This window comes from Topomyia yanbarensis, chromosome 3 (genome assembly GCF_030247195.1).
Source record: "Topomyia yanbarensis strain Yona2022 chromosome 3, ASM3024719v1, whole genome shotgun sequence".
NCBI classification, from domain to species: Eukaryota; Metazoa; Arthropoda; class Insecta; order Diptera; family Culicidae; genus Topomyia; species Topomyia yanbarensis.
This window is the reverse complement of record NC_080672.1, coordinates 421,457,552-421,478,791: the sequence shown is the minus strand read 5'-3', so window position 1 is coordinate 421,478,791 and position 21,240 is coordinate 421,457,552. Positions and strand designations below refer to the sequence as shown.

General features: G+C 39.8%; 2 protein-coding genes and 1 pseudogene across 5 annotated transcripts in view; all 3 read left to right on the top strand.

Annotated features, from left to right (window-relative positions):
• Positions 1-4,805: 4,805 nt before the first annotated feature.
• On the top strand, positions 4,806-6,031 carry LOC131688389 (serine--tRNA ligase, cytoplasmic-like; annotated as a pseudogene).
• A 5,543-nt stretch (positions 6,032-11,574) lies between these two features.
• LOC131693244 (large ribosomal subunit protein eL19) lies at positions 11,575-12,881 on the top strand. The gene is made up of 3 exons (XM_058980913.1): positions 11,575-11,685; positions 12,056-12,162; positions 12,220-12,881. Exons 1-3 carry the CDS (start codon positions 11,681-11,683, stop codon positions 12,720-12,722), a joined length of 615 nt encoding a protein of 204 aa, XP_058836896.1. The 5' UTR covers positions 11,575-11,680; the 3' UTR covers positions 12,723-12,881.
• Positions 12,882-13,429: 548 nt separating this feature from the next.
• LOC131693242 (oxysterol-binding protein-related protein 2) overlaps positions 13,430-21,240 on the top strand; it is a 52,934-nt gene continuing 45,123 nt past the window's right edge. For 2 of the 4 annotated variants that reach the window (XM_058980911.1, XM_058980907.1), the window contains exon 1: positions 13,431-13,716. Coding sequence is in view for 1 of the 4 variants with exons in the window: in XM_058980903.1 (XP_058836886.1) it covers positions 13,705-13,716; positions 13,978-14,054 (89 nt within the window). In the remaining 3 variants the exon portion in view is untranslated. Of the gene's footprint in view, positions 13,717-13,977; positions 14,055-21,240 lie in introns of all 4 variants that reach the window. The other 2 variants (XM_058980903.1, XM_058980912.1) reach the window with 2 other exon arrangements.

Sequence of the window (21,240 nt, the reverse complement as noted above, 5' to 3'; positions counted from 1 at the left end):
TCACAATTAGTAGATTCTTTACATGTCCGAGGAAGACCAATCCATGTTCCTGTTAGAGACATCCTGGCGTATCGCGATCCTCTATACATGGAACTTATCTATCATTTTCTAAAAACAGCGTCTGTCAAAATTTAATTAAATTCATCTCCTCATACTCTCATCCAAGGCTAATCATTCACCAATTAAAGGAACCTAGAATATTTAGTTTTTAAATTTAGACAATAACAGAAAAAAAGTAAATAAATACACCCGAAAATACTAGATCAGTATGAAATACAACAATGTAAGGAAAAAAGCAAACAATAAAGTGATTTCAGTGTTAGTTTTAGACAAAGTACTAGTATAGTTAAAATTAGTCTTAAGGATTTTTGTAACGTGCTATGTAAAAAAAGAAACTGGCGTAAAAAGCTATTGCAAATGCCGTGTCAAATAAACGTATGAAAAAAAAAAAAAAAAAACAGCATGCTGAGTTTTTATACCTGACTACAGCACAATAATGTAAGCTCGTCCTTTTTTGTGTTGTCCTCAATATGTGTTCGTCGTAGCTCCACCCCTTCGTTGGTCGACCACATATTTTTGATAAAGAACAAAATTGAAATTGTGTTTCCAATACGGAGGTTATCGAACACTCAGGGTAAAAAGAGTAATGTAATACGGCACCTTGGTAAAATGTTTGAGAATTGAAACCTTTTTTGAATGCGCCTAGTAAACACGAAACTGTAAACAAACAAACAAAAGATAACTTTTTCTTTTGTGTCATTCTACGTGAAATCGACGATATTGTTCACAAGTAGCTCACTTGCCATCGAACGCTCTTGGCAAGCTACTTTCGGATGCTTGTAATAACAAAACTTTAATTCGATTCTTTGTTGATAAATGGCCCGTACCAAACATACCGCTCGTAAGTCCACCAGAGGAAAGCCTCCCCGCAAGCAGTAAGCAACGAAGGTCGTGTAAAAGTACCCCAGTCACGGTTGGCGTTAGGAAGCCTCATCACTACTGAACAGAAACTGTCGCCCTGCGAGAAATTCACAGCTATCAGCAATCGAGCAGGCCTAAATTGTGACCCAAAATAAACCACAAACCAACAAGTTCTTTTCAGGACCAGCCAATTATATTCCAGTAAGATATAAATGAAATTTTCGTTTTCCATTGCCTTACAACCTCTTTCCTCCCGGCTTGAATTACTATCAATCTTGATGATGCTGTGCGGCTGGGCACAGGCAGTTTCCATTATAGTGAAAAATTTAGGTTTGCGCGTTTTTCCCAAAAGTTTTTAGCTGTGCTGTTTTCAAGGAAGTTGTAGTTGAATTCATAGTAAAAAAGTTTACTTCTATTGTCAGAGGTGGACCTTCCAACGAAAACTAGTCTGGCTTGGAATCGAATTGTATGGACCAACCACTGCTTTCACAAAATCCGTTATTTTCAGTAATTGTACATTCTACAGAATTAGTCACAACTATTTCCAATCAGCGCAAAAATCGAAGGTTTTCATTCAATACAACAGCAGATTTTCACGTTTGAAAAAACAGGCAGCATTCTGGCCGAAAATTTTGAAACGGAGCACCTATATCGAAACGTTCGATTTTTGTAAATTGAATCATTACACTAAACTGTCACAAATAACTTTTCATTTTGTGCCATTCTCGTGAAAGCGACGGTATTGTTCACAAGTGGCTCACTTACCATCCAACGCTCTTGACAAGCTGATGCTTGTAATAACAAAACTTCAATTTCATTCTTTGTCGATAAATTGATGGCCCTGAAAAGGGCCTTTTCTTTGGGCAGTTTTCGAAATTTACTTGGTGCTGGTGTATATGGTAACAGTTTTGGTGCCATCGAAGACGGCGTGCTTGGACAACTCTTCTGTGACAGCAGCAAATGGACGGCGGTTTGAATTTTGCGGAACATGCTGCAAACGAACTGCTGCATGCTGATGCTGGAAACGAACTGAGCGTAAGCAACAGCATGCTGAGTTTTTATACCTGACTACAGCACAACGTAAGCTCGTCCTTTTTTGTGTTGTCCTCAATATGTGTTCGTCGTAGCTCCACCCCTTGGTTGGTCGACCACATATTTTTGATAAAGAACAAAATTGAAATTGTGTTTCCACTACGGAGATTATCGAACACTAAGGGTAAAGAGAGTAATGTAATACGGCACCTTTGTAAAATTTTGAGAATTGAAACCTTTTTTGAATGCGCCTAGTAAAAATTCACTTCACTCCAGTTTGTTTCAGACCATATTTGCAATTTGCGTACTGAAATAAATCATAATTTAGGGTTTAACCCAAATAGCTCTCCAGGGAGAAACAGTCCATGAAACAGAAAATGCAAACTCATTCTTTGAAATGATTTTGGTGGCCCTGAAAAGGGCCTTTTTATAATGATACAAGTGAGTTCTACCTTTTCAACTTCCAAATCCATACAAAGTGCGTCCCTGCCGCTTCAGAGTATAGACGACATTCATTGCGGTTTTGCGCTTGGCGTGTTCAGTGTAGGTCACGGCATCTCGGATGACATTTTTCTGCACACCATCAGCCTTCGTAGATTAAATTGGAGATGCATTTTACATCACCACGACGAGCCAGACGCCGACTGGCAGATTTGGTGATTCCCTGGATTTTATCACGAAGAACCTGGCGATGACGCTTGGTACGGGAACGCAAACATGATACCGCTCATTGTACCGTCCGGACGAGCATGTTGCTCGTGTGGTAAGCGAGCACCCACTGATACAAAACAAGCTCGCGTGACCTGTATATATAACATTCCCGTATGTAATGAAACGCTTACATGCTCCTTTTTGACGGCTCTGCGTGGGATATGCTGACAAATTGCGCATTTTCCTCGCTGTTTCCGAAGGATTTTCTGAAAATCCTTGTTTTGGTTTATTTATAGTAGTCGCAGTAATTCCGAAATTTAATACGATATACGTGCACAAATTTCCGATCAGATAGTGCAAAAATATTGCGATTTCGTCCAGTAGAACGGAAGATACTCGCATTTCAAACCTGGGAAAATTTCTCAACTGAAATTTTTGAAACGGGACCCCATATTGAAACGTTAGAAGTATTCTACTTCAAAAAAAAAAAATAAAAAAGTCTGCAGATTTCCGTAAAAATCTTCAATAAATTTGACATAGAAATGTAGTGTGTTGATATTTTCAATGATCAGAAACGTTGAAGGCTGGGTAAAATTAGCTGACTTAGGCTTTGTTCTGCTAAATATTCGTAATCTGCAAAAATCTGCAGCGAAACTGCAAAATCCGCAGATTTAGTAATATATATGCAGATCTGGCATCGTTTTAGTATTCCCCACAGGAAATTCATCCAAATGGTGTAAAAATACGGGGAAACCAGGCAAGATAGGTATTCAGAATATGGGGTTAAATGAGCAGCTCGCACAATTTTTGATTTTTTCAATAGTTAGAGGTATCAAATCATCGCGGCAATATGCAGTAACGCATCGGGGATAAAAAAGGAAGCATTCTAGCATATAAAACTTTTTGACGAGAAAGGTCTATTCCGCTGGATGGATTTTTAGAAGTTGTAAACATTACATATAGGTGGCTCAGCAACTGAAAATCCAATAAACGAAAAAGTGTTGCTGGAGAAATTATTTTATTTTGCGTATCGAGGGGTAACTCAATGTGCTGGTACCTGGCGATAAATAAAAAGAACACTTTTTGTTTGGTAATTTTCAATAAGTTTCAGGTCGTGTCGTTGCATTTACACTGCCAACATCTCCTTTGGAGAGTTTTTGACATTTGTCAGTCGGTCCAGCTAGCGAATCAAATTCGTTAGTTGGACAAGTTTGTGGCCCAACCAGCGAATCACGACTGTATTCGCAACTAACCTACACTGGATACAAGCCGTCCCTGTATCCGCCACCCGTAGATGCGCTCGATGGCTCTCAGCTGTGCGAGAAGAGATTATTTGAAGCAAGGAACCGCCCAAATCACTACTACTGGTCACTAAGAATTGAAACTTTTTATTGTTAGCGTCATACTGCTGAACTGCGCTGTACAAGCATTCTTGGTGATCTTGCGGGTGTTGGATGTGTATTTCCGCCCCCGGAACGAACGGTCGCGGTGAACCGGATAGTAGAATTCTCCGCATACCACTAACTGTATCGTGGGAGATCAAACTTTCCTTCTTCACAGCCTCCAACAGTTTGTAGTGCATCTGGTGTAGGATAAATCGATTCCAGTTTTGAATTAGACTGATCAGATTGATGTTAGCATTGTTGCTTCGATCCGAAGAAAATATCAACCCAAGGGCAGCTGCTTCCGGAAACAGAATTCCTTCGAACACGTAATGGGTTGAAGCAACGACACGACGAGACACATCAATTCCAAAACTGTATCACAAATATGACTACCCCTCAGTGACTCAGGTACTGTCAAATTTGACAGTTGATTAAAAAATCATGAAACCAGCAACACTGATGAATCTGTTGTTATTTTTTGCAAACAACTTATATAGTTACCGTTGAAATCCCTGGTTACGCTTTCGCATTTCGGCGTCCTTTCTATAGCGTTCTATCGATTGGTGACCAAAAAGCGGAATCAAAAAAGGCTTCGAATTTGCAAGTAGGTATTCCATTTTATTCGAGTGAAATTGGGACGTATTTTAATTTCATCATCCTTTCTAGTGTCGTATCAAGTCATCTGTAGCATCTGTGCAGTGCGGCGAAATGGTCCTCGAATGAGTTCTGTTTCGCTCAGACCCTATGGTCTGGACAAAGTTCAAACATACCAGGAGCGTCGCGTTAAGGACATTGCCTTAGATAGAAGCGGCGAAAATGAAGAAAAAGAGCTGTAAGGAGATGGAGGACAAATTGGTACTGGAAACCATCGGAAATGATTTATTGTTGAAGAGTGAAGAGTCAGATAAAATGTGTGTGGGTTAATCTACTAAGCTGTATTAGATAACGAGAATATGCTTTGCGAGGAAGAAAGGCACTAAGAGAAGTGGAAATCTGTACGAAAGTGCCCGACTGCAATGATGAGAACATAATAAGGTTTGGTGATTGCGAATTGAAATATTCGCATGTAGATCTGATAGTTATGATCGACAGAATGAGCGAAGAGAAAGATGCTATAGTTTCAAGCGGAAGGAGATATTTTTGAATGGTCTTGCGGTCTTCTTGGAGAAAACCCCGATTCAGCATTTTTTGCAAACTTTATACACAAACGACTATACACAGCTTTTCATACCATTTTTCATGTGCAAAGAAGTAATGCAAGAAATTAAGTTTTCACAGTTTTGCGAAGAGCTATATAGAGTCGCGGAAAAGGTAGTCAGAAGGTAGTTCTGACGAGAAGTATCTAATCGCAACATCTGAGCAACTTAGTATCGTTGACTATCACCGAGACGAGTGGATTCCAGAATCTTCGCTACCAATAAAATATTCTGGATTTTCGACATATTTCCGACAGGAGCTCGGTTCACATGGCCGCTTTACACAGGGTATCTTTCTGAGAGATAACGCGGTAACGCAGGGTAGTATTGCCATCACTAGACATACCGTATCGCTTCGTGAATATTGTTTCCGGAACTCGAAATGATGCTGCTTCAAAAAACCACTTGGAAACTTGATTTGATGATTCCGGCGTTTATAGGGAGATAGTTTCCTGCAGCAACAGCCTAGACTATCAAGCTAGAAGGCTACCGGTTCGATAAGGATAAACTAAGAATGTGAACGCCTCGGTCGATCATGTTCTCATGCTTAACGCAACGGTGTGTTACTACTCGAGTGATTTGCGTAATACTCGAAACGCATCACACCTAAACTGATGTCAAGGTAACAAGCAGCATGTTTTAGTGGCAAAGTAAGGGCAAATGGAAACTGGTAGATATTTTTCTGTTTTTACAGGTTACGGAACCACTGAAAAAAATAAGCCGGAAAGGTACCGCGAAGAGATTCCTTTTGTGAAGCCAGCGCCCATCGATGTAAAGGTTGCTGCTCAAGCGAGGTCCTGCTGCATAAATTGCGGCAAAAAGCAAACCGTTACCAATCAACATTGAAGAATTTGTTATCCAATATCCGGACGAAACTAAAATTTAAGTTTGAATTGTTCCTTCGTGTATTCTCTAACCTTTTAAACTACTATTTAGTTTATCTTCACAATTCGAATGAAATTCAAGCTTGAAGGATTCAATGTTAATAAATTCTGGCTTTCCATTTGAGAACGACAGAAAAATAAATGTCTTGCGCTAATTGGATGAAAAACTGATATTGAGATAGAAAAAAGCTTCCTGGTTCCTCGAATGAATGAATCCCAACCACGAAAAATACGTATCAGAATAATTGTGCTGATACAGCGAAAGTTTCGAAAATTATGAAATAGACTAGGCACATTATCCACTACTGCTTTTTTTTGCGCTTTTATTTTTCATCTGTGGCTCAAAGGTATACACTGCCTTATTCTACATTACGACGGATCGCTTTTTCGAACGAATGCTATTTGCATTCTTCATAACGACAGCAAAATGAAACGGGTCAGATTCGATCGAACCACATTCGTTCGAAAAATCAATCCGTCGTAATGCAGAATAAGGCTGACAATTTCGCACATGTGAATTGTTGCTGTATCGATGCCCCTGTCTTCTGCGACCCACTGAAAGTTGGCCGTCAGTACCCTCTTTCTAACTGTTCGTTCAGTTACAGTAGGCAAGCCGCTCTTTGCGATTCCAACTCCGACTCTGATAATGCCGCATAGTCTGATACCCTTAGAGACAAGGAACCGCCTTTCGTACCGATTTCCGGAGTATGATGTCTAGCACCAGGGCTGCTTCCTCGGATAACGGAACGAGAGCGACGTTTTTTTTCTTCCTTTTATCTTTCTTCTGGAATCAAAATATTGGTTCAATTTTTGCATATAATAAAGAACTTTCACCTTATTACCTTCTTGCGCTTTACCTCGGGTGACGAAAAGAAAGATTATCACCAATGCAGGTTCCTCGTATGAAGAAGAACGTGAATGCTTCCGGTATCAATAACTTCGTTTTTCTAGTAACTAGGAAGGTAATTTTGTAAACATAACATAGTTGCTATACAGCAACTGAAAATCAATAAACAAAGAAGGGGTCACTCAATATACTGGTAACTGGCGGTAAATGACTCAGACCGTTTTTCTTCACAATATTTCATTAAGTTTCAGGTCATGTCGTTGGTTGAAGTGACAGCTGCAATAGAGTGACAGGAAAAAAATGACCCCTATCGGCCCACCCCTGATTCGATTCCTAGTCCCACCAGGAGTACTTGCTCCAAATTTGAAGCAAATCGGACAAGTCTAGCTACCGGACCAACGTGCCTGAAGTTTGTATGGGATTTTTCGACAATTTACATGGAGAAAACCCACTAACTCGCACTTTCGCCGCTAGGTGGCACTGTATGCATAGTATTATCACTGTAAGTGAAAATAAGAAAGATCATTCAATTGCCTACCACTTTGTCGAAGGCTGCTAGTGAATCCGGCTTTGTTAAAAGAAGTTATTAAACTTTTAACGAAGTGATGTCTGAGTCAGTTTTGCATTTTTGTGAGATAATGGTTAGGTTTAGGTCAATAGTATGTTCAGAAGATTTATAGTAAGAGTAGATACAGAACACTAGATAAGGATTGTCGTTGGTGTTCCCATTGTTTTCGCCTCGGAACATGTTTGTTTTGCTTTCGGTATATATCTGTCAAGTTATCGAAAGTCTCTCTAGTAAAAGTCTTTGGTCCGCACTTTTGGTACACGCAGAAAAATATGGCCTGCTTGTAACCACAAACCGTTTAGTTGAACTTCGAATTAGTAAAAGGCAGAGTTTGCCTTTCTTCAATTCAGTCTCGTTTATTTTTCTGTGATTTTTATAAATTCATGATCGAAAACGTCCAATGCATAAAATATACAGCAGAATAAACGAGAGGCAAACAGAAAAATTACGTGATATCTGCTATGAAACAAATTTCTATGTGGCATACTATTATAATTTCATTAGTTTTCACATGATATCTATGCGTGACAGGTAATTTTTATTTGCTACTACAAGTTGCAAAAAAAATATGTGTGAAATCAATATATTCAATTTTCTCGGTGTACATTTTCGACTGTTATTGTTATGAGATGGAAGAGTTTGTATATACCGCACAAGGAAATGAAAATTCATTAAAATTCAGTACAGATTTAGACAATTTGTACATTCTAATTAGTGAAAATACACCAACCGAGAATGGCCATTGCTTTGATGGCGAAAAGAAACAAAAATGATTGGTCGCTATGAAACAACGATAGAGGATTATTTTTTTGCTTTTTTTTATTTGGCCCATTTGACAGGTATATCCCGGAATCAAAACAATGATGTTCCAACCACTGATGCCAGCGACAATCCTAATCTAGTGTTCTGTATCTACTATAGTAAGTAATACGAGTCGTGTTTTGGTTAGAAAATTTTAGTTCCACATTATACAGCATAGAGAGCGCCAACACTAACTTTTCAACGGAATGAAATAGAGATTAGGTGTCTTCTACAAAGTTGTAGAACAAGCATTTTTAAAAAATTCTTCCGAACATCTCGATATTCTATCTCACTTCTATGAACAGTTAGTGCTGGCGCCCTCTATGCGGTCACAGGTGGAACTAAATTTTTCTAACCAAAATATAACTCGTATTATGTACTACAATTCTTCTGAACATACTATTCAGCTAAATCTAACCATTATCTCACAAAAATGTATAGTTGGCGGGAATCGAATACCGATACACAACCATGCACTGATAGGCCCCATGCAAAACTGACTCAGACATCACTTCGTTAAATGTTTAATAACTTATTTCAACAAAGCCGGATTGACTAGCAGTCTTCAACAAAGCTTTACACAATTAAATGATCTTTCTTATTTTCACTTATAATGACAATACTATGCATACAGTGCCACCTAGCGGCGACAATGCGAGTTAGTGGGTTTTCTCCATGTAAATTGTCGAAAAATTCCATACAAACTTCAGGCACGTTGGTCCGGTAGCTAGACTTGTCCGATTTGCTTCAAATTTGGAGCAAGTACTCCTGGTGGGACTAGAAATCGACTCAGGGGTGGGCCGATTGAGTTTTCAAAAATTCATCATTTTTCTGGGCACTCTAAGCTGCAATCTATACCAAGACTATTGAAAACTAGATAGGATTATTCAAGAACAGCAAAACTTAACAAGATTAGCTAATACTAGTCGGGGTTATTTTGGGAACAAAAAAGTTCACTAATTTATTTTAGTCCTAAGTTTAGAGTGATTTCCCCAAGGGGCAGATTACTCTAAGAATGTATAACAAATTTGAATCAAATTAGGAAAAATGCTTTTAATTTCCATTTTTTCATCAACTTTGCACTCGCCCGCAGAAAAGTTTGTTTAACAAACGTCCTACGCTGATTCACTCTCTTCGATGTTTTGTTGAATGTACACGGAAAAATAAAACAACCCACAGAATAAGTTCTTTTAACTTAAGTTTAGGTAGTTTTGAGTTTTGCGTCACTTTCGCACTTATTAGTGTTGTCAAAAATAAAGAGAGATTTGACTCAGTCGAGGCCTTCCATAGAGTACTTGACAATCTGTAACTGTCTTAGTGTGTTCGACGATTTGTTTTCCTCCATCTGTCATAGGTGGAGTAAAACAAATCGAAAATAACTTTTTGGTCGGATTATTTTCATGATGGAACTTGACCAGCCCCATGAAAACAGTTGGTTGCCTGAAGCTACCACCAAATGCTAGTAGCGCTAGCTACGTTTCAAATATTTAAGGTCTGTCCACATGAATTGCACAACTCTGTTTGAAAGTGGGATTCAGAATAAGTAAATATTAACAATATATGAGAACGCACGCTTTTTCTTGCATTGCTTCTTCTCCATAAAATCCGTACGTTTTTATCACCTGAATACCGGTTAAGCACATCAAAATGAAGTTTGTTTGCATTCGACAACTTTCAGGTCGTGTTAACAACATTGGCTCGTAGCAATGTGAATGTTGCTTAAAGCGCGTTCGCTGTCATTTTTGACAACTATCCGAGCCAGGAAGCCAGCTTATGTTGGCTTCACTCATTTTTCAAAGAAACGTCAAAACATTCACCCTCTTGAACTTGACCAATCGGCATTGTACGTCTTCGGAATGACTTTTACAGCGACAAAGAGCATTTCAGCACCATTATAAATACTTTATGCGAGCTATTTCAAATTGGCTGACAGTTTTACATATGACAGTTGGAGGAAAACAAACCACTCAAGTGGTGTGCGTGGAATGGTTTGCCTAGAACTCTATGGAATAAGGTACTTTTGAGTTGTTTGAGGTATACTCAAAATTAGGTAGATTCAAATTAAACTCAAGGTTGAGTATAAAAAACCTGTCAATGAGTTGTGGTTTTTGCCGTGGTTAAAGGGAAACTACATTCAACACGGTTTACCTAATTTTACCTTATTCCACGATACACCGATATTGAGTCAAAAAAACTCAACTTTTGGTTTTTTTTATCCGTGTTTTGACGTCATACACGCAACGCAAAATGCTTTACAAATTTCTATTTTGATGAAAAGAAATGCATTTAATTTCGCTGATTTTTAAAAATGCATCACATGTGATCTGCTCCTAGAATGCAAACGTTGTTGCAAAAATGGAAATGAAATGCATTTTTTTTTCAAATATAATGTAAATTTCTTATACTTCATAGAGTGATTTGCCCCCATATTTCAATGCTGATTTCTGATCGGGTACGAACAATCTCTAACTTCAAAATGTAGCCCAGTCAAAAAGGGCACTGACTAACGGGGGGCTTTTTGCCAACTCGGATGCGTCAATTGCCCTTCAATTTGCCAGAAAATTGGTGGCAATTAGGGGGCTATTTCAAATGCAACATTTGGGCGATTTGCTGCCGTCCTTTTTTTGCCGCCCAAATCGCCCCCGGAACGCGCCATTTAATCGCCCTTAATTACCTTTTATGAAAATTAACAATAATCATTATCTACTCACATATACTTACCAGTATACTAGGTAATCACCACCAAATTATAGGAAGAATCAATGGTGAAATTGGTATTGCCAAACTTATCACAATCTGACGTTCATTAAGACTTTAGGGCAGAGATCTTGTTCTACTATACATAAACACGATTCCACAATTTCCCACATTCGGTGGCTAAATAAAGTGCACTAGACAAACAAAGTACAAGTGAAAACACACCAATTGTTCAAAAAACAATTTTAAGCTTAAACCAAACATGAACCGCCATGTTTGAAAAAACGCGAAAAACAACCAAGTCCATTTCAGCCGCCAGAAAATTTGTCTAAGTATTGAAATTGCCTTTAAATCGCATTCGCAAATTGCATTTGTTTCGAGGGTAGGCGAGTTGAGTCAAACGTCAAACTTTTTAAATCGCCTAATCATGTTCGTCCGCATTTTTTTGACAGGGAGACCACAGGACCATCGCCTGTACGCTCGAATTCCATTCCTTCTCGTGTAAAGTCGAGTTTGTATTAGCGGTGCACTTTCGCGTTTCGTGTGATTTCATTTCGTTTGCTTTCCTACCCCTTGCACGGATGTTCGTCAGATTCGTTTGTCACAGTTAAGCACAGCTGTCAAATTTTGGTGTGTAGTACTTCCGCCCGATAGACAGCAGCTTTCTTTTTACTTCTTTCGAGGAAACAACTAGCAACATGAGGTACGATTTGTAGCATAATTTGTGTGAAATATTGGTTGAAAATAGTTGAAACTACCTGGATGAGTTGGATAAAGTGTTCAGATAGATTATACCGGTGAAAATTGCAGCAGTTTTGATAAAATTCGAGCTAAAAAAGCGATGTTTTCATACATGTACCACTGTTTCAGAGAAGGCAGCAATGGCCAGGTTTTGTTTCGTGTAGCGATATGGTTGACAAGTGTTATTCCTTATAGAAACGTGCAAAAAGTTGCCGGTATAGTGTGTTTTAACGTTTTAAGTTTTGTTTTGGTTGCATATTTAGGGGATTAAACCGAAATACTAATTATTTCGCAATATTGATTAATCCTTCAAAAACTTGTTTTTTTTTCAGTTCCCTCAAGCTTCAAAAGAGGCTAGCAGCCTCGGTTATGCGATGTGGCAAAAAGAAGGTTTGGTTGGATCCTAATGAAATCAACGAAATCGGAAACACGAATTCCCGTGAGTATTGGCACATTTCAATACTGTGATTGTTTTCAACAGTGCTTTGAATTACAGGGCAAAGCATTCGCAAACTAATCAAGGATGGTTTGATCATCAAGAAGCCGGTTGTGGTGCACTCGCGTTTCCGTGTCCGTAAGAACACAATCGCTCGTCGTAAGGGTCGCCACTGCGGCTACGGAAAGAGGAAAGGTACGGCCAATGCCCGTATGCCCCAGAAGCTGCTGTGGATGAATCGTATGCGCGTCTTGCGTCGTCTTCTGAAGAAGTACCGGGAGGCGAAGAAGATCGATCGTCATCTGTACCACGATTTGTATATGCGCGCGAAGGGTAACGTGTTTAAGAACAAGCGCATCCTGATGGAGCACATTCATAAGCGAAAGGCCGAGAAGGCTCGTAGCAAGATGCTCAGCGATCAGGCCGAGGCGAAGCGTAATAAGGTGCGGGAAGCACGTAAGCGCCGCGAGGAACGTATTGCCAACAAGAAGCAGGAGCTGCTGCAGTCTATTGCTAAGGAGGAGGAAACCGCACAGCAGGTTGCGGCTACCGGCAAGAAATGAAGTATGAAATTGTGCTGAGTGAAGAGGATCGTTATTAAAATAAGGCAAATACGATATAAAATCTAACAAAGCCTCTGATTCGAAGAAAAATATTGAAATCAAACGATTAACTATAATTTCCGTTTATCGAAGGTTTTAAATATATCACTTTGAAGAGGATGATCTAGTGGTTGAATTGTTTGAGAAAATTTCATGGTCCGATTACGTCAAAAAACACTCGATTCGTTGTAAGGAGCAATTTGTGATGCAGATTTATTACAGCGGAAACATCACATAAAAAGTATGAATATTGCTAGGGAGGCTCGATATCAGCCATCCAGTTACCTTCATCCTACGACCTTGTGCAATGCTAAAGAAATGAGCTTACTGTTTCAACATGTGAATCATGACAAGAGCTAGAATTGAACTTTTTGCTTGTCTTACCCTTGAAACGGGCAAGTTATTTCAATCGGATCGGCCCATTGGATGTATACATCTATTTAAAATATAGCACAATATTCGTTTGCATTCGGAAAGGCTCGCTCGTACGAACTGTTGCATTTTCACCTTGCGCGTCCAGCTGTGAGTTGCTTCGTTAGCCTGTGCATCCCCTCAGGACAAGACAACTTTGTGTGTGCGATGGTTTCATGTGAGTGGCTTCAGGCCCGTGCATCATTGGGTAGTGGGTGGTGGGTACAACAGAACAGGAAGTGTGAAAATCTCGTTCGCATTTATCAACCATTCCGTCAGCCGACTTGGTCGTTAATGGTTTGAACTTTGCCCTTGCTCTAGATAGACAGTTGTTGGTTTCGCCGCTTTAGTGCATTGCTTTAGTTTCTGGCGTGGTGTTTTTTTTATGTTCGACGCATTACATTAGAAATGGAAAAGTGAAGAGCCTTGATTAGTTTTCTAATTTATGCACGATTTTGTGACAAAAGAATAATTCTTATCAGTGTTCTAGTGTTTTTTGTTGCATCAAACGGACAAATTTAGTATATCCAGAATGGCACAGAAGGTGATTGGAAGCAATTTAGTTATTGATAGATTCGTGCATTTGAGAACAAAATAAGCAACGGTGCTAATAGGCGAAAAATCAATATTTCCCCAAGTTAAGCACTTTTCATGGTCGTTCACAATCGCATAGCATTAATTTTCTTCTCTTCTGCTGTGTCACATCGCATTGCCCATTTCCATTGCACACACATACGTGTGAGCATTTTCCTGTTCCTGTCCATCTTCTTTCCTGTATTGACGCCCATTGTGTTGTTGCAACAAGCGCGTGTGGGCGGTAGCAACCGTGGTAGCCGACTCGACCGACTATAAACGGAGCCGAACGCAGTCCTCCCTGTGGTGGTGAGTGCTAATCGCCCATCGAGCATCATCAACTACCACCCACAGGAACATATCGACACAGATCTTTCAATAGGGCCAAAGTCGCAATGTACTCAAATGGAGAAAAATCAGTTTCAATATACGGCGATGCTTTTCTAAATGTAGTTTTTATTGTAGGTATAAATTACTTTATGACCATGTTTTTCCGGAAGCATCTTTGGTTAAACCTTATGACAATATAACAAAGAATTTAATTCCTATGTGCTTTTAGTGGGTAGAAACTAAAAAAATGCTTACGCCCAATTTGCATCCCAGTCGTGATTTCGCCCTTCAGCAACCACCATTTGCGGAAGGGCTAAACGGTGTACATAATTTTCAGAAGGGCGCGGTAAAAGGGCTAAACTGACTCTGTCTTGCTGGGTAGGGCTGGGTAAATGGGCGAGCTTGACAGTATACTTTTTAATAGGGCTCAGCAAATGGGCGCATAGAAACCCAATGTAAATGATAGGGCGCGTGCATCTTTTCTTCGAATTTCATGAAAATATCGAAATATTCGAATGTTTATGTGCAACAAGTATCGAGTAGACATGATCCTAGTAGATATTGCTTATCATTTATATAATAGAACCGCCGTTTAAAGAATTTTGTGAATAATAACCGTACGCCCGGTTCTGTCAAAAAATGTAAGTTTAGCCTTTATATTCCATATGAGAAGAAGGGCCTAAGTCGAAATCTCGAAGAAAATGCATGTTTCGCCGTTTTGTTTTCTTTAATTATAAATCGAACTAAAAACCATTTTAACTAATTTTCACCTCAATCTTGTAGTATTTTTGTCGCATAATGTCATAATAGCGAAAACGCAGTTTGTTTACATTTGCGATTTAAGCCCTAATGAAAGATCTATGTCGATATGACACTCTCGGCTCGGGTAAACTCAATTATAAATGAGTGTCTTTTGTTGACATCGTGTGGGTCTAAGTGGATGTAGGGCTATAATTGCTATTTGCTATGACAACGGTCGAACAATTGCAGGGCAGTGCCTTTCCCAGAAGACCAGAAATTTCTCTGTCAGTGTTGGCTTTGATTTTTTTTTCTAATGTGCTTTCTTGTGTCGGTTAGGTGCCTGGAAAATTAATACTGTACTTCAGTAGTACTCAAAAATAGAGGTATGCGCCGATGCAAAATATCGATGTCGGCGGCATGACGGCGCAATGCGGGGTGGGAAATTATCAAGTTATTCATATTGTACATTTCATACCAAATTGGACTATCACATAAGTGTGCAAGTTCCTTTCATGTTTGATAAAAGTACGCATTCACGTCAGATCGTTTGGAAGTCTTCGTTATTCTTATTCCTTGGTTAATAATAAATCTTGAGCGTTTTTTCAAAACGTCATATCTGCAATGAGTTACTCTCCGTTTATACTTTCTCTTTCGATTTTTACGGCGTCACTATAACACTTTTCACTTATTTTACAGTACAGATCGAAAGACGGTGGTTTTAGCTAGCATATTATGCAAAGAGCTGTGGGATAAATGTTAAAGTGACCGAATTATTAACAGAAGAGAAAGTAAACAAAGGAGAGTAACTCATTGCAGATATGACGTTTTGAAAAAACGCTCAAGAAATAAGTGCACCGAAGATTTCCAAGTGATCCGACGTGAACGTGCATGTAAAGGGCGAACACGAAATTATTGCGACATTGAAAATGTCATGCCAATTTTCTTATAATGTTTAAAATCAAACCAAAATTTTAGGGTAGTTTTATTCATATATTTACTTCAAAAGAAAAGTTAATCGATGGAGCCTTGAGTGTAAAAATGAACGCAATTTCGCTAGATGCCCTCCATCAAAGTCTTTACAGTGTCATCCGGTACCAGTTTTTCAGTTTTTTTTTTTCCATTTTCTTAACATGTCCTTCTCGTCTTTGACTGTCTTCTTGCTCTTCCGAAGTTTCCCGCTTCATCATTGCCCAGTACTGCTCCACGGGGAGCAGCTCCGGACAGTTTGGCGGATTCATGTCCTTTGGAACAAAATGGACAGAATTGGCCTAATACCACTCCAGGACACTTTTAGAATAGTGGCATGATGGCAAATCTGGCCAAAATAGCGGAGCTTCGTCGTGCTGCTGCAAGAACGGCAAAAGGCGCTTCTCGAGGCACTCAGATTTGTAGATCTCGCCATTTACTGTGCCCTTTGTCACGAAAGGCTCACTCCTTAGTCCGCAAGAGCAGATGGCCTGCCAAATGAGATATTTGGAGGCGAACTTCGACATTTTCTTCTTCTTAAATTTGTTGTCCACATAGAACTTGCTCTTGCCGGTGAAAAACTCCAACCCCAGAATTTGCTTAAAATCGGCTTTTATATACGTTTCGTAGTCCATCACACAGCAGCCATATTTTGTCAGCATCTTCTCGTAGAGTTTCCGTGCCCGAGTTTTAGCCGTCGATTGTTGCCGCTCATCGCGGTTTGGGAAGTTCTGTACCATGTATGTATGTAGTCCAGCTCTGTTCTTTGCATTCTGGACGTAGCTGTGCGACATGCCGATCTTTTTAGCCAAATCACGGCTTGAGACGTTGGGATTTGCTTTAATCATCCGCTTCACCTTTCCCTCCGTCTTTTTGTTCTCCGGTCCCGGTTTTCTTCCAGCTCCTTTGCCGTGGTCCAACGTCAACCGCTCCAGGAACCGCTTCAACACTCTGGAGACGGTTGAATGGTGAATGTTCAACATTTTTCCCAACTGCCGATGCGACAGGTCAGGAAATTCCAGGTGTTTGGAAAGAATTTGTTCTCTCAACTCGCGTTGGTTCACCTCCATTTTCGTTGAATCGAAAAACACGACTTCGAGTTTGACAGCATGTAAACAATACACATCAATGAGAAAGTGTGCAAAATTTGGTTGATTTTTACCCAATGGTAAAATGTTATGCCCTGTTGAATGTGTCGCAATAATTTCGTGTTCGCCCTTTAAAAACTGATTTGTTCGAACTACGAAATCCCAACTAATCTACTGTTAAGCTGCCCTTACAAATAGAATACTTTTGTTAATACACAGTATTGAGGATACTGCTTCAAAAACTCAATCCCATTTGAATGCACATCGTCAATCGAACTTTTTGAAGTAGAATACTTCTAACGTTTCAATATGGGGTCCCGTTTCAAAAATTTCAGTTGAGAAATTTTCCCAGATTTGAAATGCGAATATCTTCCGTTCTACTGGACGAAATCGCAATATTTTTGCACTATCTGATCGGAAATTTGTGCACGTATTTCGTATTAAATTTCGGAATTAGTGCGACTACTATAAATAAACCAAAACGAGGATTTTTAGAAAATCCTTCGGAAACAGCGAGGAAAATGCGCAATTTGCCAGCATATCCCACGCAGAGCCGTCAAAAAGGAGCATGTAAGCGTTTCATTACATACGGGAATGTTATATATACAGGTCACGCGAGCTTGTTTTGTATCAGTGGGTGCTCGCTTACCACACGAGCAACATGCTCGTCCGGACGGTACAATGAGCGGTATCATGTTTGCGTTCCCTACCAAGCGTCATCGCAAGGTTCTTCGTGATAAAATCCAGGGAATCACCAAATCCGCCATTCGGCGTCTGGATCGTCGTGGTAATGTAAAATGCATTTCCGATTTAATCTACGAATGCTGATGGTGTGCAGGAAAATGTCATCCGAGATGCCGTGACCTATACTGAACACGCCAAGTGCAAAATCTCCCTGGGGAGCAATTTGGGTAAAACCCTAAATTATGATTTATTTCAGTACGCAAATTGCAAACATGGTCAGAAACAAACTGGAGTGAAGTGGAAAACATTTTTACTAGGCGCATTCAAAAAAGGTTTCAATTCTCAAACATTTTACCAAGGTGCCGTATTACATTACTCTCTTTACCCTGAGTGTTCGATAATCTCCGTATTGGAAACACAATTTCAATTTTGTTCTTTATCAAAAATATGTGGTCGACCAACGAAGGGGTGGAGCTTCGAAGAACACATATTGAGGACAACACAAAAAAGGACGAGCTTACATTGTGCTGTAGTCAGGTATAAAAACTCAGCATGCTGTTGCTCACGCTCAGTTCGTTCCCAGCATCGGCATGCAGCAGTTCGTTTGCAGCATCTCTCGCAAAATTCAAACTGCCGTCCGTTTGCTGCTGTCAGAAGAGTTGGTCAAGCACGCCGTCTCAGATGGCACCAAAACTGTTACCATATATACCAGCTCCAAGTAAATTTCGAACTCTGCCCAAACAAAAGGACCTTTTCAGGGCCATCAATTTATCGACAAAGAATGAAATTGAAGTTTTGTTATTACAAGCATCAGTAAGTAGCTTGTTAAGAGCGTTGGATGGTAAGTGAGCCACTTGTGAACAATACCGTCGCTTTCACGTAGAATGGCACAAAATCAAAAGTTATTTGTGATTTATAGACAGTTTAGTGTAATGATTCAATTTACAAAAATCGAACGTTTTCTAACGTTTCGATATAGGTGCTCCGTTTCAAAATTTTCGGCCAGAATGCTGCCTGCTTTTTCAAACGTGAAAATCTGCTGTTGTATTGAATGAAAACCTTCGATTTTTGCGCTGATTGGAAATAGTTGTGACTAAATCTGCAGAATGTACAATTACTGAAAATAACGGATTTTGTGAAAGCAGTGGTTGATCCGTACAATTCGATTCCAAGCGAGCCAGACTAGTTTTCGTTGGAAGGTCCACCTCTGACAATAGAAGTAAACTATTTTATTTTGAATTCAACTACAATTTCTTGAAAACAGCGCAGCTAAAAAACTTTTGGGAAAAACGCGCAAGCCTAAATTTTCCACTATAATGGAAACTGCCTGTGCCCCCGCCGCACAGCATCATCAAGATTGATAGTAATTCAAGCCGGGAGGAAAGAGGTTGTAAGGCAATGGAAAACGAAAATTTCATTTATATCTTACTGAAATATAATTGGCTGGTCCTGAAAAGAACTTGTTGGTTTGTGGTTTATTTTGGGTCACAATTTAGGCCTGCTCGATTGCTGATAGCTGTGAATTTCTCGCAGGGCGACAGTTTCTGTTCAGTAGTGATGAGGCTTCCTAACGCCAACCGTGACTGGGGCACTTTTACACGGCCTTCGTTGCTTACTGCTTGCGGGGAGGCTTTCCTCCGGTGGACTTACGAGCGGTCTGTTTGGTACGGGCCATTTGTCAACAAAGAATCGAATTGAAATTTTGTTATTACAAGCATCCGAAAGTAGCTTGCCAAGAGCGTTCGATGGCAAGTGAGCTACTTGTGAACAATATCGTCGATTTCACGTAGAATGACACAAAATAAAAAGTTACCATTTGTGTGTTTGTTTACAGTTTCGTGTTTACTAGGCGCATTCAAAAGAGGTTTCAATTCTCAAACATTTTACCAAGGTGCCGTATTACATTACTCTTTTTACCCTGAATGTTCGATAACCTCCGTATTGGAAACACAATTTCAATTTTGTTCTTTATCAAAAATATGTGGTCGACCAACGAAGGGGTGGAGCTACGAATAACACACATTGAGGACAACACAAAAAAGGACGAGCTTACATTGTGCTGTAGTCAGGTATAAAAACTCAGCATGCTGTTGTTCACGATCAGTTCGTTTGCAGCATCAGTATGCAGCAGTTCGTTTGCAGCATCTCCCGCGAAATTCAAACCGCCGTCCGTTTGCTGCGGTCAGAAGAGTTGGCCAAGCACGCCGTCTCAGATGGCACCAAAACTGTTACCAAATACACCAGCTCCAAGTAAATTCCGAACACTGCCCAAACAAATGGCCCTTTTCAGGGCCATCAATTTATCGACAAAGAATGAAATTGAAGTTTTGTTATTACAAGCATCAGAAAGTGGCTTGTCAAGAGCGTTGAATGGTAAGTGAGCCACTTGTGAACAATATCGTCGCTTTCAAGTAGAATGGCACAGGTTAGTGTAATGATTCAATTTACAAAAATCGAACGTTTTCTAACGTTTCGATATAGGTGCACCGTTTCAAAATTTTCGGCCAGAATGTTGCCTGTTTTTTTTCTAAAAGTGAAAATCTGCTGTTGTACTGAATGAAAACCTTCGATTTTTGCGCTGATTGGAAATAGTTGTGACTAGTTGTGTAGAATGTAAAATTACTGAAAATAACAGATTTTGTGAAAGCAGTGGTTGGTCCGTACAATTCGATTCCAAGCGAGCCAGACTAGTTTTCGTTGGAAGGTCCATCTCTGACAATAGAAATAAACAATTTTATTTTGAATTCAACTACAACTTCCTTGAAAACAGCACAGCTAAAAAACTTTTGGGAAAAACGCGCAAACCTAAATTTTCCACTATAATAAAAACTAGTGCCCCCGCCGCACAGCATCATCAAGATTGATAGTAATTCAAGCCGGGAGGAAAGGGGGAGGGAGGTTGTAAGGCAATGGAAAATTTCATTTATAATAATAATACTTTATAATTGGCTGGTCCTGAAAAGAACTTGTTGGTTTGTGGTTCATTTTGGGTCACAATTTAGGCCCGCTCGATTTCTGATAGCTGTAAATTTTTCGCAGGGCGACAGTTTCTGTTCGGTAGCGATGAGGCTTCTTAACGCCAACCGTGACTGGGGCACTTTTACACGGCCTTCGTTGCCAACTGCTTGCGGGGAGCCTTTCCGCCGGTGGACTTACGAGCGGTTTGTTTGGTACAGGTCATTTAGCGAAAAATGCTGATCTGCTACTTCTCTGATGCTGGTAGTAGGACGACGGTCAAACGCTCGTTTTCGTGCCTTCATTCATAAAAGTTCAACAATATTTTCAAAGAATGTTGCAAATTGTCAACTTGATAATTCCAAACATACTCCAAATAAACTATGAATGTGCTAAAAACGACAAAATCGCATAGAAATTGCTTATTCCAGAGGAGAATTTACCGGTCTAAAGTGTATTCTACTTCACTCCGGTTATGTCTCTGACATTACCCACCCATCTTTTTTTTACTCGTTCATAGGGTTGTCACCTCTGATGAGGCCTTGGCCCGGAGATTTTTACTAATCTGGGATAGGCTTCGAGAGGCACAAGAGTAAAGGCCAGAAACCAGACAGAAGAATCAAATCGTTTTCTCGTCTGGTCAGCTAATGAATGAAAAAAGACAAGTATGTACTGTTCATTCCTTCTGTAACTCGTCAGGGTATTAATTTGACACTGGTTCGAAACTTCAC